Source organism: Filicampus tigris, chromosome 21, assembly GCF_054856515.1.
Source record: "Filicampus tigris isolate MCC_2025a chromosome 21, RoL_Ftig_1.0, whole genome shotgun sequence".
Classification (NCBI taxonomy): Eukaryota; Metazoa; Chordata; class Actinopteri; order Syngnathiformes; family Syngnathidae; genus Filicampus; species Filicampus tigris.
The window spans coordinates 3,689,746-3,708,019 of record NC_141237.1 but is presented as its reverse complement, the minus strand read 5'-3'; the positions used below and the strand labels follow the sequence as shown (position 1 = coordinate 3,708,019).

The 18,274-nt window shown below is 43.9% G+C and overlaps 2 protein-coding genes across 8 annotated transcripts in view; both read right to left on the bottom strand.

Moving 5' to 3' along the window:
* The window catches only part of scrib (scribble planar cell polarity protein), a 47,557-nt gene extending 39,154 nt beyond the window's left edge, over positions 1-8,403 (bottom strand). Inside the window, 1 exon segment of the mRNA XM_086020640.1 lies at positions 7,464-8,403. Coding sequence (XP_085876766.1) covers positions 7,464-7,622 — 159 coding nt within the window. The 5' untranslated portion in view covers positions 7,623-8,403.
* An 883-nt stretch (positions 8,404-9,286) lies between these two features.
* LOC147127207 (poly(U)-binding-splicing factor PUF60-like) lies at positions 9,287-18,155 on the bottom strand. Of its 7 annotated transcripts, none has more exons than XM_086021239.1 (12): positions 18,018-18,155; positions 17,434-17,527; positions 16,719-16,814; positions 16,537-16,626; positions 15,943-15,993; positions 14,903-15,064; positions 14,731-14,823; positions 12,906-13,119; positions 12,591-12,823; positions 11,425-11,539; positions 10,381-10,643; positions 9,287-9,889 (listed from the first exon to the last, which is right to left on the bottom strand). In XM_086021239.1, exons 3-12 carry the CDS (start codon positions 16,800-16,802, stop codon positions 9,590-9,592), a joined length of 1,605 nt encoding a protein of 534 aa, XP_085877365.1. In that variant the 5' UTR covers positions 16,803-16,814; positions 17,434-17,527; positions 18,018-18,155; the 3' UTR covers positions 9,287-9,589. The 7 variants fall into 7 exon arrangements, with proteins under 7 accessions (XP_085877365.1, XP_085877369.1, XP_085877366.1 ...); XM_086021243.1 differs by having other exon boundaries at positions 12,633-12,823; XM_086021240.1 differs by having other exon boundaries at positions 17,438-17,527.
* Between the last annotated feature and the right edge of the window lie 119 nt (positions 18,156-18,274).

Here is an 18,274-nt window from a genome sequence, read left to right as displayed (position 1 = left end):
ATGTTGGTCTACTTACAGTATTTGAAAGATACCAGTTCATTCCCATGGCACGTTTCAATTTCTTTCCAAAAGTCTTCGCATGGAACTTTGCCGGAAACGTTTGACCCCGACGCATTCAAAAAGCGCCAACGTGGCAAATCGGCTATTTAGGGCACAATATACTGCCTAGGGAGTGATTTCGGACGCCGGCGGTGTGAACAGTCCAAAAACCACCATTCATGTTTTCATCCGCACAAAACGGCCACGCATGAACTCGATACACAAAACACACTTATGTGCGCGCGCGAGCAGCTTTGGCACAATGGCCTCATTGTTCAGCCAGCGGCCTACACATCGACGGATCATCTTTTCCAGTAAATGCCACTGAATGCCCCCCAAAAAAACAACGGCTAACTACTTTTAAAAAAAAAAAAAAAAAAAAAAAAAGAAATAGGCTTGCATTTAATCACTGCCATTGACAAATTTACTTTCAAGCTATTCAATCCCAGGAATTTATTTATGTTTTTTTTTTTTTTTTTTTTTTTTTTTAATCAAACGTTCGGGTAAAAGAGGGTCCGAAAAATGTGCGAGTTAATGGATATTATGTTTGGAATTGTGCATTAGCGATACGCGCGTCAATGTGAAGCACGTACGTTTGTGTTCGCCAATAGGGAATGTGCAATCATGGCTAAGTTCAAGTGTGTGAGAGGTGGAGCGGGTGGGGAGGGGAGGGGTTGGGTGGACGTGTGTGTGTGTGTGTGTGCGCGGGACGAACTCCTGGAGATTCCAGGCATGCCTGTGTCAAGTGCTGCAGTGCAAACACGACCACGCTGAGCTAATTACACTGGGAACAAATATATAGCCAGCAACAGGCCCTGCCGAAATTGCCGTGTTTGTTTTGATTCTTCGGACTCACGGCACACCTGAAAACTCGCTCCAGGCGCATTGACCTGGGTAATAATAGTTTGTTTTTGAGGAATTCCAAACACGATAAATACCCAAAACTCATCACCCTTTGGTTACTGCCCGGAAAGTGAAACAAAAAAATAAAAACATTTGACAGAAAATTTGGCGGAGGTCGAAAGTCTCAAGAACCCTGCGCGACACTTGGCTGACCTCGCACAAATACGAGGGAGGAAACATCACTCGGAAGCCGCCCGGTGGCGATGACGCTTCACGGAGCCATTTTGGGACTTCCGGCAACGGCAGCGCTCGCCGACTGCTTGCGTCCGCCGCATATTTGAAGCAACAAATTGAATTTCAAAGCACAAGTCAAGCAAAACAGTGAGAGCCAAACATTAATACTATTGTTGCATTTGTGTTAAGAAGAATTGGTTATCATAATGAAAAGAATGCCTCCATTTAGCAGGGTAACATGAAGTAGACACATCTTGTTTGCTTTAGAGGGCCACAAAAAAAAAAAAAAAAAAAAAAAAAGACAAATTGTGGCGGGCCGGATCTGTCCTCCGGGCTTTGACTTTGACATGCATGCTACAGTAATATTTGTACAACACTTGCTTCCCTTCCTTCAAGGCAAAATGTTCGTCACGCAGAAAGGGCAGAGTAATTAAAAATAATAATTCACCATCGGTGAATAAGCAAAAACATATGAGAAGGAGTGTGATAGCGTCTGTTTTTTTTTTTTACTTGCTAGCTATATTTCTCAGTTTAAAGAACATGTGCTCTCATGTGTAACACAGAAATTATAACTTGTTATTTTGTCAGTCTACATGTGTTGCTGCACCGTGTGTGCTCAAATATCCCTTACTTCCAGGGTTATAAAACGCCGCGGTGATGTCGCTGACTCGGCGGCGAGTGTCGAAGAAGCACTCAGGCAACAAGAGTGAAGCACCACTCTGCTTTGTTTTCAGCGCTCTGGAGCCTTGGGGCTTAAGAACATAAAACAAACGCGGCGCTTTATGTTTCTTACCATAAACGCCCTCATGCGGGCTTGTCGTCCGAAAATAAATCCATTTAAAAAAAACACATGCACTTTTGCCCCGCATTTTCCCACTAAAGCGCTAAAACGGTTGCACAAAAACAGGGCATTCCACGGCCGGCTCGATTATTCCCGCTTCCTGTCGACGGCGACGCTCCCGACACAAAAGGAATCAACACAAGAAACGCGCACGTCAACAAATCGACGCGGCCAAACCCCGGACGCTGACAGCTCGACACGACCGGAGTAAGGTTCCACAGGCTGCAGAAGTTAGCACATATCTGTTTAACTTTGGCATTTACTTAGCGTGATATTTGACAAAGAGAATCAACAGGCGTACTCTTATTTGATTTTAAAGACGCGTAGCTCCGAGCCTCAGGGAAACTGGAGGCGAAGAAGCAGAAGTAGTGCTGGCAAACTCTTTGGTTGGATGGTTGCTCTACTAAAGCGATCCGGTTCACTTGCGTCTCAAGAGTTTGCAAGGTTTCCGGTGAGTCCACTGCACTTGAGTCAATGAATCAATACAACCGAATCATCCGCTCAATGACTTAGGACCTTAGCGGACACAAGTGAACCTCGAGTGAACAGACGCACAGGAAACACTTGGATCGTTCAGTTCATCAATTTATTGACTCTAGTTAGCGAACTCATGGGAACCACCGCTGACTCGGATGCTTTGGTCGTATCAGGTCACTGATTCAATTTGGCAGGAAAGGCCGCAGAGTCAAAGGATTCGCTTGTGTTGGTCTGCTGACTCAAGATGGCAGTCTCGCCAGAAACACAACCGATTGGAATCATTGGGTTGTATTGATTGAAAACACAGTTGACTCAGACGAATCGGTTGCTTGGAGTCACCGGCTGAATTTAGCCGACTCTCCGGAAACACAACATTTGATTCAAATGAATCATTTGATTAATGATTCATTCGAAACAAATCTCTGACTGAAGTTGGTGGGCTCGCCTCGGAAGTATCGGCCGGAACACCGGCTCGAGCTGGCGGGCGCCCCGCCGACATCGCGCACCGTGATGATTCGAGCCTCACCAGAAATGCTGATTCGATCGAATCAGCTCCAACAAGAGTTAGTGGCCGATTCACTCGTACGGGTTAACAGATTCAAGTTAGTGGACTCGCCCAAACGTTTGTGACCGTTTTGTCGTATCACTTCACAGTCAGTCCGTAAATTCTAGTACAAATACAACAGAATAATCGACGCTTTTGCCACTAACCAGCCTTGCGTACCAAAGGGCGCAGAGCACCCCAGCTAATTAATACATCCAACTCCTGATTCCTGATTCAGTCTAAATATTTGACTGCTAAACACAGGTGACGTCGGGAGTGACAGGATGAGAAAATGAAGGTCGCAACTTGATAAGCCGGTCGTCCGTGAGCCTTTGAGCTCGTTGTTAGCCACAAGTGTTGGCTGAGCTCATGTGCGTCTGTGTGCGCTCGTTGCCTGCAGCCAAAGAGAGCCGCCACCCCACAGACTGCGTGTGACTCTCGTCCATGGCAAACAGCTGCCGTCGCCACCGCCGCAGCCATTAATTATTCACCGGAGCTTTGCTTCCGTGTTTACCTTTGTCGCTGGCTACCGGGCGAGTGCCTGGGGAGGACAGATGGCTGGATGGATGGGTGGCGTGGCTGGGTGTGTTGCAAGGTTACAATAGTTTGGCATTTTAGGTTTTGGATTAGCTTTAGTTTTTATTTCGTGTTGACTCTGGTGTTGGAATTTTAATTCGTTTTTTTTTTTTTTTTTAAATTGCCCTGCTTTTACTTTATAGTTTAATGGTTTTATCATTTTCGTAGCAGTTTTTGTCACACTCGTACTAACAACTAATTTACGCTGTCACATTTTTGGCACAGAATTTTCAACAATAAGTGACGCACACGGAATCTTCTGATTGTAAAAAAAAAAAAATCATGTTAGAAAATCAAACTTTAAATCATTTGTGTCATTACGGTCATTTCTATTAATTATACAATTCAGGGTTCTATATTAACAGTGGCCCAGTGGCACTGTATCGGGCCACCTGAAGTTCACTGAAATCACCACATTCTTGCTTTACATACGCAATATTTTGAGTGTTATCCACTTAAAATCGATCAGTCACGGCGCATTAGGTCAAACTTTCCATGATTAATGATTTCAGCAAGTTGGAGATCCCAGAAAATGTCAAATGTTAAATATTCTCTTTGATTGTAGGCTGCAAAAACAAGATGAAAATGGTCACAAAAAAAAAAAAAAAAAAAAAAGTAAATACAAAGATGTAATATTTTCTTAAAGGCTCAACTAATACACTAGAAAGACGCTAAAGATGAAATAATCATTGAAATTGATCGTATTATATCATGAATATCCAGGACCAGTGCCGGTTCTGGCAGGACCACCGGAACGTGCCTTATCGTGGCCCACCCAAAAGTCTTAATGCCATTTGTGTGTTGGGTGAGGGTTGACGCAACAGCAACGCAAAAAAAAAAAAAAAAAAAAATCCCCTCGAGGGATGAATCAGTGGCAGCCTTTAAAAGAATAATCAACTCATGGCTGGATGATCCTACCAGCAGATCCCCAACGGACTTGAGGATCAGAGTAGCTCAGTTCCTAGATCACTTCCTCCAGTATTGAAAAGACCCCCCTTCCCTCCACCCATGCCTTCCCCTCCTGGTAATCCTCCTTAGGAATAAATTGTAGCCCACTAGCACTACCACCACGAACTCGCTCACACACACCAGATCGGGCTGGGGTGGGGGGTAGGACAGTGGTAGGCAGGATGTGGGACCAGCTGGTCATCGGCTCAGACAAAAGAACCTGCTGAATGCGCTGAGATCTCTCACATGGCCGCTCTGGATCTCTCTCCGGCCCTGCACGAGGGGCACGGGGACAACATTTAAAGGGTCCACGCTCCTAAATGACTCGGATGATTTCAGGATTTTCGATGCAGTACAGAGGCGTTTGGAGTTGGAACGTGGAAATAATGTTAAGACCACATAAAGAACATTGGAGAATTTACTCCTTGCAGTTTGCAGTTTTGGACATTTGAAACGTCATTAAATCGGTTTGGTTTTACACACACAAAAAAAAGTTGATTTATGACCGTTTTATGACCGTTTTAGGACCGTTTTAGGACCGTTTTAGGACAGTTTTAGGACAGTTTTGCATTCCGTTGCCTATCACCTTAAAACCAGGGCCGCTAGAAGCAACGATATCAAACTAATAATCATCCCTTCAGATAAACAGAGACATCAAAGACCCAAGGGCTAGCCACTTGGTCCCGTGTAACCACTTAAGAGTTGGCGTTTCAGTATTGGGTAATAACAGTGGGAGCAACAAGTAGAGAACCTGTTCAGCAGAATCTATTGGGGACACACCCATCAGGAATTTGTATGCCCAATTCGACAATGGAGAAAGCTCAAAAACAACGCCCACTGCCGTGCATGCTACTCGTGTACATCTGCACGTCTTATCGACTGACTTGCGCGTCGTCTTTTTAATCGAAATGGCGATGTGTTGCCATTTTAATACTGTGCAAGCACGGCTGTGGACGGCGCAGAGTCTGACTCGAGCTGTGACATTTGATATGACGAGGAGGGTGTTGGGGGGGGGGGGGGGGGGGGTAACAGGATTGATGGTGAATGGCCTCCTTTGTAACCTGTCATGAGACTGGAGAATAAGATAACTCCCGCTTCCTCAACGGGGTCTTTCAGACATTTGTTATCGGGGCGGCTCGGATGCTTAGGCAACAACACTTGGACAAACTATATGCCCAAAAAGATGCAATAAACTACGGAGGAGAAAATATGTATGCAAGCCGTAATACATCGTAGTCCATCATGAATTGCTGAGTAAAGTCATAATTTACTGTAAATATTTGTATTAATTATACTTGTAGGCCAACAATGTAAAACAATTAGGGCCGGGGCTATCAAATATTTTTAGTAGGACGATATGGATTTTTTGAGGCCAATGCTGATTCCGAAATTTGGCGGAATCAAATTCCAATAACCGATCAATTGTCCCATTAATTATGGAAAAATTTAATAAATAAAATAACTTGTTTTTTGGTCCCTTAATGTCTACTTTTTCCTTTAGTATTTGTTTAACTTTACGACGGAGATAAAAATAAGCAAAAACTGAATGTCATTCATTATCTTTGTCTTCCGTTGTAATGTATTAATGTGTTACAGAAAAAAAATCTACAACAATCGGCAAAAAATATATATAAATCTGCCGATTTTAAAATAACTAATATTGTCTGATCAATTAATATTTCAGGCCCTCATTTTTCGAATGATATTATTCTACTGATCGTCCCATCGAGTCGAATAATCGCATAAAAATGGCCTGCTGAGTGATGTGGAAGTCAACAAATGACAGTATAAAGTTGGCTATTATATTATTTGACTACATTATTATAGTGTCTAATTTTCCCCAACATCCAGGCCCCGTTTTTTATTAAATTTGCTCCTAAAATAGCCATTTCAAACCAAAATGCTCAACCTCCTGTTCAACTTTGCCAAACGTTTCCAATTTTTTTTTAAAACTTTCCAGTCCATCCTTTAAAGCCCGTTTAAAAATTGGTGTTTGTGTCATGATTAGAGCAAAGACATAATCTCGGATTGGTGGGCAATATCTTGAGGATTCGGGGGGCGGGCGGGGGTGGGGGTTGGACGACCGCAAAACTTAAGCAACTATCTGGATGTCTAAATCTCCATCTGTTCACTAAAGCGCAAACAAGCAGAAGTCACTAATTCTGCACTGCATGACCGGCACGCTGGTCATGAGTAATTAACATTGGCCCGCCTTGCCTACCTATGTAGCGGTTACTTCAGGGTAGGTTGAGCACATTCAAATGATGTCATAAGTCTGCGAACAAAGCCGAAGGATCTGAGTGTGCAGATGAACAAGCGCGGTCATACTTGCAGGGTCACAGTAGGGACTATAGCAGTTTAAGCTGTTCCGCATCAACTTTTGTCACGTTTGAAAGAGTCCTTACTGACGGTTTTGCTCTCGATACAATTTACAGATGCATCAAACCATTTTTACACCGTTCCAGACTAACTTTTTGTAAACTTTTGACTTTCGCAGGCACATCACCGAGTTTGACATTATTGCAGACCAACTTTTTGCTTCTCAAATATTGGATAGGGACAGTTTTGCCACTCATCCCATTCACGGAAGCATTCAAACAAGTTGCTCCACTGCTGCCCCAATGACCAACTTTAGTGCAATTTCGACACGTTCCAAATAATAGATATGGATGCTGTCGCCATTCATCCCATTCAACAAAGCACAGAACTACTTTTACACTGTTCCAGACCAACTTTTAGTGAGCTTTTGTCATGTTTCGACCACGCCAGCAGGATGTTTTTGGTCTTCATCACATTCATGGAGGCCTTCAATAGACTTTTAGCCAGCTCCAATGCCCGTAAATGACTGTTCCCCCTGCATAGTTGTCTTATCCAGCTGCTAAACCAATTTGCGTGTACTGCAATGATGCTTGACGCTCGCCACAAACTTTTTCAGCCCCCAGCCCACTAAAAAAGGCTTACCTTGGGCAGCTCCTTGAGTTGGTTGGCATCCAACAGGAGCTCTTCCAGGCTGCGGCTGTATCGGAACACCTCGTCGGGGACCGCCTGCAGGTTGCAGTGCCGCTTGTCCACCGACTCGACGTGGCGGTTGCATCGCCACAGCGGGATACACTTGAGCATGTCGGGGAGGAAGGGAGGGGGGGTCCCCCGGGTGGGTGTCACTGGAGGCTCCGCATCGGAGGGCGAAGCGTGCTTAGGCGGCTGGATGGAGGATGGTTAGCGAGGGGTTGCTTGGTTCTCAAACCAGCAGGCCGGAATCCAATTAAAAAATAATCCCCCGGCCAATGTCAGGTGGAATATTGTCGTCGTCTCTCTGGGGTTTACATGAACAGAACATAAAAAGACAAATATGGTCTCACTTGAGTCGGACTGTTTCCCTCGAAGTTAGCAACCACCGCCACCATCCTGGTGTCTCAATACCGGAAAAAAAACGCTTGTCAGGCGGCGTCGAGAGAGCCGCCACCGCCGCCGGGGGGGGGGGGGGGGGACCGTGTGGAGCGGAATGAGTCAGGCGAGGTTCAGCGCGGTGTCCATGGGGATACTTAGTCGCTCCTCGCCGGTTTGTGTTGTTAGCGAGCTAGTTACGGCTAGCCTCCATCGGCTAGCGTCTATTGTGCCTAGCCAGTAGCAGTCGTTAGCTTCCACAAGTACCGCAGAAGATGTGTAGAAAAACGCCGTGGACTTCCGTGTAAAAATCCCCACGCCAGGATGAAAGTCAACGCGTGGAGTTTTTAGGGGGCGAAACGCCCCACAGTGAGTGTATAAGCTTCTTCCCAGACTCGGGCGCGCGGCGGTTCCCTGCCACTGTTGAGCCCGAGCCAGGCCGGTTAGGCGTATGGGGGGCTGGGCTAGGTTTGCGGCCATAGGATCGCCGCGTTCCGGCCCCCCGACGCGCTATTGTCGCTGGATCCTGGATGTATGGCGCCACCTACAAGGCCAAACGCTGGAACTTCATCGTGCTTGAAAAAATGCGGTGCAATGGTGCTCTAACTAAAAGATAAAATACTTGCAAAGCTGTTCTTAAAAAATGATTCGATTAAAATGCAGTGCACAGAAAAGGTAAATAAAAATGTGTTCACGAATAAATGTTTTAAAACAAATTCTAATCGATTAAATGCAACCGTATTGAATAACAGCGTCAGTGATTCTTTGAAGTGCCACTAGAGGGAGACGGCATATCACTAGTGCTACGTACCACATTGAGAATCACTGATGTACTTTGTTTCAGCTTTTGTCATACTCTGAAGTAGTTTTAACTGCACATTAAAATAAATATACAACGTACTCGATACAAAAATTACATTTTTGATGAACACTACTCATCTACTTGCGCATATTCTATCAAAAAACATTTCTGATAATTCAATTTTGTTTTGGGGGCGTGACTCGTTTTCGAATTTACTGAGTTTTTATCTAATAGTTTTTGGTCTACTTTATGACATGCACATGTGTATTTCAGCTAATCTTTTGTGTATTTTCCATTTATACATATTTGATTTGTTTCAGTGTATTGTTAATATAGAAATTATCCTTTTTTCTATTTGTGTATTCATGTCACATGGGTCAACACGTTTGCAACTTTGTAATCAGAGATGGGAGAAAGTTCTATGATTTTAATTTTGCACCAAGTGATTCCAATCCTACTTTATTGGTTAAATCTAATGTGATGGAAAAAAAAAAAAACTTTTCAATATACGCAAAAAAATTACTCCGGGACACAATGCCACCTCTGGTAAAAACATTTTGTTGCAGTGTTATTGTATTACCATGAAGCAAAGTGCAGCTGTGGACAAATAACCTTTAATCGTTAAAAACAAACTGTTTACATGGTTCAATCATTTCATGGGAAAAAAGAACATGTATATGAGCGATAGCAAAAAAAAAAATATTTTATTTTTTTAATGGATCAGGTTACAAAAATGTGAAACTTGGACAGCAGAGGAGTTTTCACAGGTCACAGAGCCAAACAAACTCCCAATGAGGCATCATTAATAAACAGCTATTCCTCCTTTAAAAAAAAGAAAAAAAAAAGAAAAGAAAAAGACAAACACAGGAAGGGGAATGCGGGCTACGAGTATGGAAGTGGTTCACGCGGACAGATCGCTGCTGTTGAAGCGGTCTTGGTCGTAGACCTCGGCGACCACCTTGCGTCCGCCGAACCAGCGGTCGTTCAGCGCCTGGATGGCTTTGTTCATCTCCGACGCCATGGAGAACTCCACGAAGATCTTGACGATGATGTCGGCATCCTCCTCCTCGCCTTGCTTCTCCTGGTAGATGATGACGCGGTTGACCGAGCCGAACTTGCCGCACTCTTCTGTCACCTCGCCTTCCAGGGCGTCATCTATGTCCTCCGGGCCCACCATGTTGCGCAGGACCATTACTGTGGACTGCAATTAAAAAAAATAGGATGAGGGAGTTGGTTTACTTTTTGACTTGAGAATAACATGCAATTTATGTAGAAATGGCATGTGAGTCTGTGGAATTAATTGGATTTGGAAAATGCTCAATTATATGAGAAGTTGGAATGGTTTGACAAGAAATGTGTAAGTCTTTTCTTTTAATTTGTCTGTTTTCCAGCCAACATTTATTTTTTGTTTTGGCCCAGTATTTTACATTTGTTGTCCAATATTTTCCATTGTTGTAATCTGTATTTTTAAAAATAATTTCTGTCAAATTTTTTTGTTTAATGTTTTTGCATTATCTGACGTATTTTTAAAATGTGATTTTCCTTCAAATATTTTTGCTGTATTTTGTAAACACGTCTATTTTCGATCACATATCAGTTTTCGTCTTTGAATTTTCATCATATCCTTGCCTATTATATATAGTTTTATATATAGTTTCTGTATTTGCCATCCAACCTTCGGCATTTTGTTACCTCGGACTTTCGAAGCAGCTTCTGCATGACCATGTGCCTGGCGCTGCTGCCCGAGATGCTCATGTGCTCCTGGTCGCTCAGCATCTCCTGGCCCGTGCCGTCCTGGAGCGCCTCCTCTTTCTCCTCCTTCTTCTCCTGCAGCTGGTTGGCGGCGGCGACCACCGCCAACGCCTGACTGGAGAGGACGGGCGGTGACGCCAGCACGGGATTCACCAGGCCCACCTGGGGGAGCACCGGTATGGGCGGACGCACCGGAGTCACTCCTACAAAGGAAGTGCCGGAAGGAAAATAAGCAACTTCAATGTTTTGCTGACACATTTTTTCCATATTTGTATTTTGTGATTTTTTTTTTTTTTGGGTCATATTGATGTTTTATCGTAAGTCCAATTAAATAAAGCATTGCTAGAATTCTAGAAATCATTTAGCTACTAAGCCATTTTAAATAATTTTACTGTTTTATATTAAAAAAAAAAATGTGTGCAACATTTTGGAATATATTCCAAAATTTGCTTTTTATAATTTGGGGATTTTGGTCTAATAACTGCTGCTCGCAAATTAGCCCAAAGTGTGAATGCTTTGAAATCCAGCATAAAATCTATGCTTTTTCCTCCCGTAACTTTAAGGCCTTTATTTAGTAAGATATTTTCAAGTTAAGTTACTTTTAAGTTACTTTAGCTGTTTGTAAATGCTTTTACTGTAGGTGTTATGCTTTTGACTGCGTGAAGCACATTGAGTTGTCTAATCGATGAAATGTGCTGTATACAATAAACACAACTGGCTTGACTAATATATGAATCGAAAACTTGGTCAAACTAGTTTCTATGTTTGTGCTTTAAAAAAAATCTTGAACCTTCTTAAATCTTAAAACATTTTTGAAAAATCTCATTTCTCATCCGATGAATTCCAAAACAAGCGTCATAATACTTACCAACCTATCTTCACTTAATCAAGATGCATTATACGCCGACTAGTAACTCGCGGACGCGCAATTTAACGTCGACAGAGTCGAAGCGCGCATCCTCGGCGCACAACGGGCGCGCTCACCTGTGATGACGCCGGGCGCCTGCGCGGCCATGACGGCCTGCGGTATTCCCATCTGCTGACTAAGAAGCTGGGGCGCAGCTAGCGCCCCCAGGACTGACGCGCCGGCTACAGCCTCCTTGAGAGAGGGGGGTGCCCGAGACATTAGGTAAGGGAAACACACAAGAACACAGCACAGAGGCAGCACAGTCAACAATCAACACAGTGTGACCGCACAGACAGCTCAGCGCCCCAACGCATGAAGGCGGGCTCGTCTTCCAAATTACTCAAGCGACCATCAGAAATTTTGGTTGTAGTCAAGGTAACGTGTGCTTACTATGAGAAGACTCTTAGCGTGCACACCCTAAGAGTGAATGGGAGGAGCGTCGTCGTGCTACTCAAGAATGGGGATCAGTAATTCAATCTTTACTTTTGAATGTACAGTGTTCCCCTGCAACTCGCAGCTCTCGGTAGCCACCATTAAATGAACCTGACGGTTGACGGTTTTTACATTTCAAATCCGGGCTCTGCTGCATTACCTAGTGTAGCGCATTCACGCGTAGTCGTCAGTCAACCGTCGGGGGGGGGGGGGGGGGACGAATGGTCTTCATTATGCCCGGGAAGTTTTGTGTTCTTGTCATTTATTCTAAAATGGTACTCAAGTTATTATACTTTCATGTTGCGTTAAAAAGAAGTGTTTTTGCTACCTTGCAGGATTGTGACTAATAATCGGTTTATAATCCATCCATTATTGAGCAAAACTAATGGTGCAGCTCTAGAACCTCCGTTATTTGTTGCTTTAGTTTTCAGGCCAAAGCCCTTTATAGTACATAAGTAATGCTTTGGCTCATCCTTATACCAAGAAAGTATGTCGAATCCGTCGGGGGGCTTTATGTAGTGCTTTGGCGCCATCTTGAGGCAACTATAGGCAATTTGCGATCCGATGTCCTAATTCAAAATACTTGCTTAGCAGTTTTCTGTACTTTCCATTGTCGTATTTTTATTTCTTGAAACAACATTGAGTCGCACCAGTTTCGTACTGCGTTCGCCCGATCCACGCCGAAAAACTGGGGGGGGGGGGGGGGGGGGGGGGAACACTGTACAGTATTCAAAATTGACTCGACTAAAGCAGCCTTCTCCCAGTCACCTCAAATCAAAGCAAAATGGCCATCAGTTATTTTTATATTTACCTGGAAGGCCATTAAATCCCTTTGGAAGGGATTCATACTTGCCTGGGCCGTAATCTTGGCAGTGGCCGCCGCCGCGGCCACTGCCGCCGCCGGTGGCAGACCACCGGGGGTGGTGGGGGTGAGCATGGGCATGGGAGGGGTGACCGCCTTGCCCACCCGCAGGTACTGACCCCCCAGGTCAAAGAGGTTCATAGAAGACACGGCATCCACGGCCGACTGAGGCTTTTCGTACTCTGCAAGTCAACAAATTGGTAGTTAGAAGGCAATGAGAGCGGGGCTACGGAGCGACGCCCCCGAACCCGGCTCGCGGCTCACCGATGAAGCCGAAGCCTCTGTGCCGTCCGGAGGTGGGGTCTCGGGCTAACGTACACGATTTGATCCTCCCGAAAGCCTCAAACACACTTTTGATGTCGTCGTCCGACAGGTCGGGGTGCACCGAGGCCACGTAGATGCGGTTAAAAGCGCGCGCTTCCTCTGCCAGCTGGTCAATGATGGGTTGCGCCTGACCGATGTTACTTGGCCGCCCAACCTATAGCACAGATCATACCAGCAGGGCTACTTAACGGGGGGAGGGTTGCGATGGGAAACCGAGGACACACTCCGAATCCCTGACCTAAATTCTCTGCAGCTGCCTCGTCTCACACTCCGTCTTGTGGAATGCGCTTCGCTACAAGTCCATTACAGTTGCACCTTGACTTATAGGTTTAATACCGATCAAAACGATTTTTCAGAAAAGAACACAGCACTGTCGTGGGTAAAAACAAATGAGAGCTTCAAGAAATATTGTTTTTGAAATCGTAATTACTGTGCATGGAGGGGCAAGCAGTAAGCAGTGTTGAGAAAAAAAAAATGATATTCACATCGTGGTATAAATATCCACATATTTTATTTTACATTAAAATAGAGATGGAAATAAACGACAATTTCCTGGGAGCTAAAAGACAAAGAATAGCTGTGTGGATGGATATTGTTTACAAGTAGATGAATGTTTGCTTTTGTGTGCGTGTTAAAAAAAAATCCACTACATAAACAAAAGACTATCTTTATACTATTTAAAATGTGTAAATATGCATCATTGTATCTCACAACTACAGCCGTGTGCCTTTAAGGGGCGTGGCCAAGTGAGTAACATCTTGGCCGGTTAGTCTGCATGCGAGCATGCGGGCCTGAGTTTTGGCCTAGTGTCGGTCATTGTGAGTGTATTCATTTTGTAGTTGTGTGTCTGACTGTGTGTCCTGTTCAGTAAATAGCTGAAAGTGCAACTGCAGTTGTGGCTCGTTTTTGACATGAGCAACAGCTTGAAAAACTCAAATTAGGGAATTCATAAGTCAAGGTACAACTGTACTTTAATCCTTAAATCAGGGGTGGGGAATCTTCACTTTTCCTTTTTTTTGGGGTACGACGAAATGTGTGAAAAAAATACGACGCACCGAGGAGAAATGTTTGAGAATTTTCATCTTACATTGACTTTTTAATAGATATAATTTTCAAATTGTTTTTAGAGCGGCACGACGGGCCGAATCAAATGCTTTTGTAAGTTCCCCACGCCTGCCTCCTCACTTGAGATGACTCCAGATATTGTTAAACTACTTAGTAACAACTAACATTATTCTCTGACTAACTACTCTCTCTTTCGCTCTCTCCTCTTTTGTTTTTATTTTCTAAGTGTCACGAGCATCTAGACGGGACTGGGATCTGTACTACAGATGGGGCGGCCAAGCAACACCAACCAGGCGCAGCCCATCATCGGCACAACGTAGCAACAGAGCGATGCAGCGCGCCGCTGGGAAACGCACTGTGAGCGGTCACTGGGAACAGGCCTTGATACAAGTGTGGAAGCAACACATTCGACACGCACGCACACGCGCGCGCACACACACGCACGCGCAAATCACACAGCCACGCACCTGGAAGTCAAAGACAGACAAGGCAAAGGACACCAAATTAGTCTTTGCATGTTGACATGAGCGTAGCAATTTTAAGAGCTACTCAATAAACAAGACGTGCGCTTTGCTTTATTCAAAACGACAGCGTACAAAGGAACCTGAATTTTCGAATTGGATCGTGCCGGGGGCTTTGGAGGTTCCACTGCAATTTGACTCAACTTACCATTAGCATTAAAAGAGTCCAGACTACTCACCTTAATGTTTCGCCCACCCAACATGACGGAATTCATCTGCTCCAGAGCCAGCTGGGCAGCCTCTGGCACGTCGTACTCCACAAAGGCAAAGCCCTGCGCGGGTCCACCAGAGGCAAAATGAAAACCGAACGCGCCCTTCCTCGCTTCCTGCCGAGCGAGACGACTCACTAACCTTGTGCTTCATCGTCACCGAGTCCCAAGACATGTCAATGCTCTTGATGGGGCCGAAAGGAGCAAAGGCCTGTCTGATGGTGTCCTCGCCGAGCTCATAGTAAATGGAGCCCACGTACACCCGGCACATGATGGCGAGAGCGCGCTGCCGCTGAGCTGCCACCTGCCGACCAGGGAAAAAAGACCGCGCGTTAGTATTAGAGCGAAAAGGAACGAGGGGAAGAATATGCACACGCACACACAAACGGGAAATAATAAATGTGTATTTTTTCTACTGTGCTTTGGTTTCCCAAAAGTAGCCTGGGGCCAATTCAAAGTTACGGGAAGGGGGGGGGGGGGGGGGGACGGTCTGAAGATAATGAAGGTAATCAAAAAAGGACAGACCGTAGTGGAAGACGCCTTATTATGTACGTGTAAAAGAGTTATAAAATGACTTATGGAGGCAGAGAAAACATTGAAGTGATTGACATGCACAGCCCTCACAAACATTTGGCTTCAGAAACTGACCTGTATTCCAGGGATGCAAGTAAGGTACAAAAAAAAAGAGGGGGGAGGGGGTGGGGGGGAAACCTAATCGTGGAGTTCATATGAAATCCAAACAAAAGCTTGAGGAAAGCAATCGAACGGAGGTCTTAATTTAACAACTAGGAATCTATCGCGTTTTGCCCATCACCAAGGAAACAAGAGCTTGAGACGTGACTTCCGGCTCTCGGCCAAGTCCCGCGAACGGGACGACTTCTAACCATCCGTTATCGCATGCTAGGATGGTGCTAGGAACCGCGTGTAGACCTTTAAAAGCGAAATGACTATCTAGCGTTCTTTCCCATAGCTAAAAACGGAAAAGCCCCACTGTGACTTCACTTTGCATTTTAAAAAGTGTCTCTCAAAGCTTTTGTCAAGTCAATTACGGCAGCTAGACTAGAAGTACGCAAACAAAATAGTCATTCTTTGCTTAGGTAAATGCAGGGATTGGTGCCAAATCAACAGTCCTTTTATTTCCATTGGGAATGCGCACAGAAAAAAATTTAATAATCTATTGACCGATTGTAAAGGTGAGAGAGGATCTCCAAAGCCCATAGTCACTGCTGCCATCTGAAAGACAGTAAAGACGAAAAAGGTGCTGAAAAGTAGGTTAGATATCCCTTAGCTTTTTTGCTTTTTCTTTTCTTAAATTTTCAAAACAAAAAAAAGGCTATCACACCTAGACAGACAAATGTGCTTGTGACTACTCTATGAGCAGACTCTTCCACTAAACAACATACAGTTTGGTGACTTGCCTCCTCCATTTTAAATGACAAAAATCAGCACAATTAGCAAATAAGCTTCCTTTGAGCAGAACACAGTAAACACTTTTTAAAACTCAATGCCTTCACGGGTACTTCCGCCACCTGAAAAAGAACACAAGAGGCACAAGCAGGACACGCTCTACACATGCTTTTTTTTTCCATTGCATGGTGGAGAAGAGGGAAGAAGCATCAAATGAGCTTTTTTTTTTTTTTTTTTTTAAATTAATGAAATAAGAGATAGCCGAATAAGAGATACGGTCTAATAATTTAGAGCCTGCACAGCCGATACAATTTTTTTTATGGTTGTTTATGCAAACTAACGCGCAAGGAAATAAAATGTACATCTCACCTGCAGATTGGTGAGCTGCTGTTGCTGATGGGCAATGGTCTGCTTCACCAACACACTCTTAATGCTCTGCTCCATGGCATACTTCTTTGCCTGGCAAACGGGAGGCAAACGACATTCAATCCTCCAAATATTTCATTTTAAAAGGATGAGCTCAAATAAGGGTTGTAAAATTGCTGCTCTACCCGCTGCAGCGCCTCCTGCTGCTCCGGGGTGAGCGGCGGCAGGCCAAGCTTAGAGCCTGTGCCCTGTCCATTCTCCATCGTCATAACGTCACCTCCCTGTAGAATTAAAAAAAATAAATAAATAAAAATAATGAATATGATGACTAACATTTTTCCCTGATTATTTTATTCAAAAAAGAAATGTAATCGGAATCTGATGATTGAAAATTAAGTTGAATGCCTTTTAGATTATTACATATTTACAACCAATATTTATTCAGAATCTGCATAAAAAATAAAAACTTTTTTTTACTCTTATATTTCTTTCTTACAGTGCATTTAGCAACTTATGCAGTGTTCATTCATTCTTAGATTTTGCAAGCAGTTGCTTGCACAGTTCTTTAGATGAAGATAATCAGTCTTTCGCGAAGCCCTACAGAAATCAGAGAATATTTACTGTTGAGAGGCATTTGGACAATTTTAAATTAAACAATAGGTCTAAACAATTAATGGACTATCATAATAGTTGCTGATTCATTTGATCATTAATTACACATCAGATTGTTACACCTCTACTCTCGTATAAATGAACTTATCTTTGAAATTTTACACAGATACCTAAATCTGTACATTGTATCCATTCCAAGGTTTGGTCTGAACGATAAATGCTAATTTAGGGGATATTTGTAAGCATCTACAGGGAATTCATGTGGATTTGTTGGAGTTGGGACCTTACCTACCAAACCAGCTAAGCGTTGGCGCCACCACACTGAGGAAGAAAAGCCCCAGAGGGGGAAATGATGGGGGAAGCTTCAACGACTCAACAAATTCTAAGGAAGGGGAAAAAATCGTTTTCAGACTACATAAATAAAGAAACAGGCACATCGTCGAAAAACCTACCAAAAAAATAAAATGCAACCTATGTTAGCGTTAGCGCGTTGACAAAGAGGGTCTTCATTCAAAGTATTGTGATACAAAATGGGCAAAAAGCTAACACTTAGCTGAACAATACTTAGTCCATGATCGATGGGGATGTCAAACAATACACACAAATTGTCGATTTGCCGTAACAACGATAAAAAGGCAAGGAGCCTATTTAGGCCCTTGATTCGGCTATCATTGATGCTAGCTGATTAGCAACTGCTAGCCATTCATTACAATGGCGCGCAAAGCAAACCGCATTTCTCGCCGGCTAGAAACACACATTAGCTCCACAAATACAACAATTCGACAGAAAGAGAGTCTGCGCACTTGTTAAACGTCGTCCACTTGAGTAGTAATTCGATTAACAGGTGACATTTGTCGACGACAAATAATTACCGCAGTCTCCGTGACCGCCATGAAGCACACCTCCTTGGAGAGGCCTTCGTTCAGAAACGATCGCGAGACTTGGGGCAGTTCTCTGGTGATAGAATCTCGCGATAAGACAACCACCATGACGTAGGCGAGCGGAAGTCGTGCATAGCTTCATAAAAAAGCAAATGTTATAAATGCAGATCTTATGGACAGATGCCTTCCTTTCTTCATCTCTGCTTTGACTCTTACATCCTTATTTCCATCCTTTCCTTGCTGATTTC

Coding starts and splice junctions, on each gene's coding strand:
- LOC147127207 (XM_086021239.1), bottom strand. CDS start 16,802: ATGACGATGGAGAATGGACAGGGCACAGGCTCTAAGCTTGGCCTGCCG. Junction 15,994..16,536: donor AGCAGCTCACCAATCTGCAG/GTGAGATGTACA, acceptor ACTGTCTTTCAG/ATGGCAGCAGTGACTATGGG. Junction 11,540..12,590: donor GGGATTTAATGGCCTTCCAG/GTAAATATAAAA, acceptor CCCTCTCTCAAG/GAGGCTGTAGCCGGCGCGTC.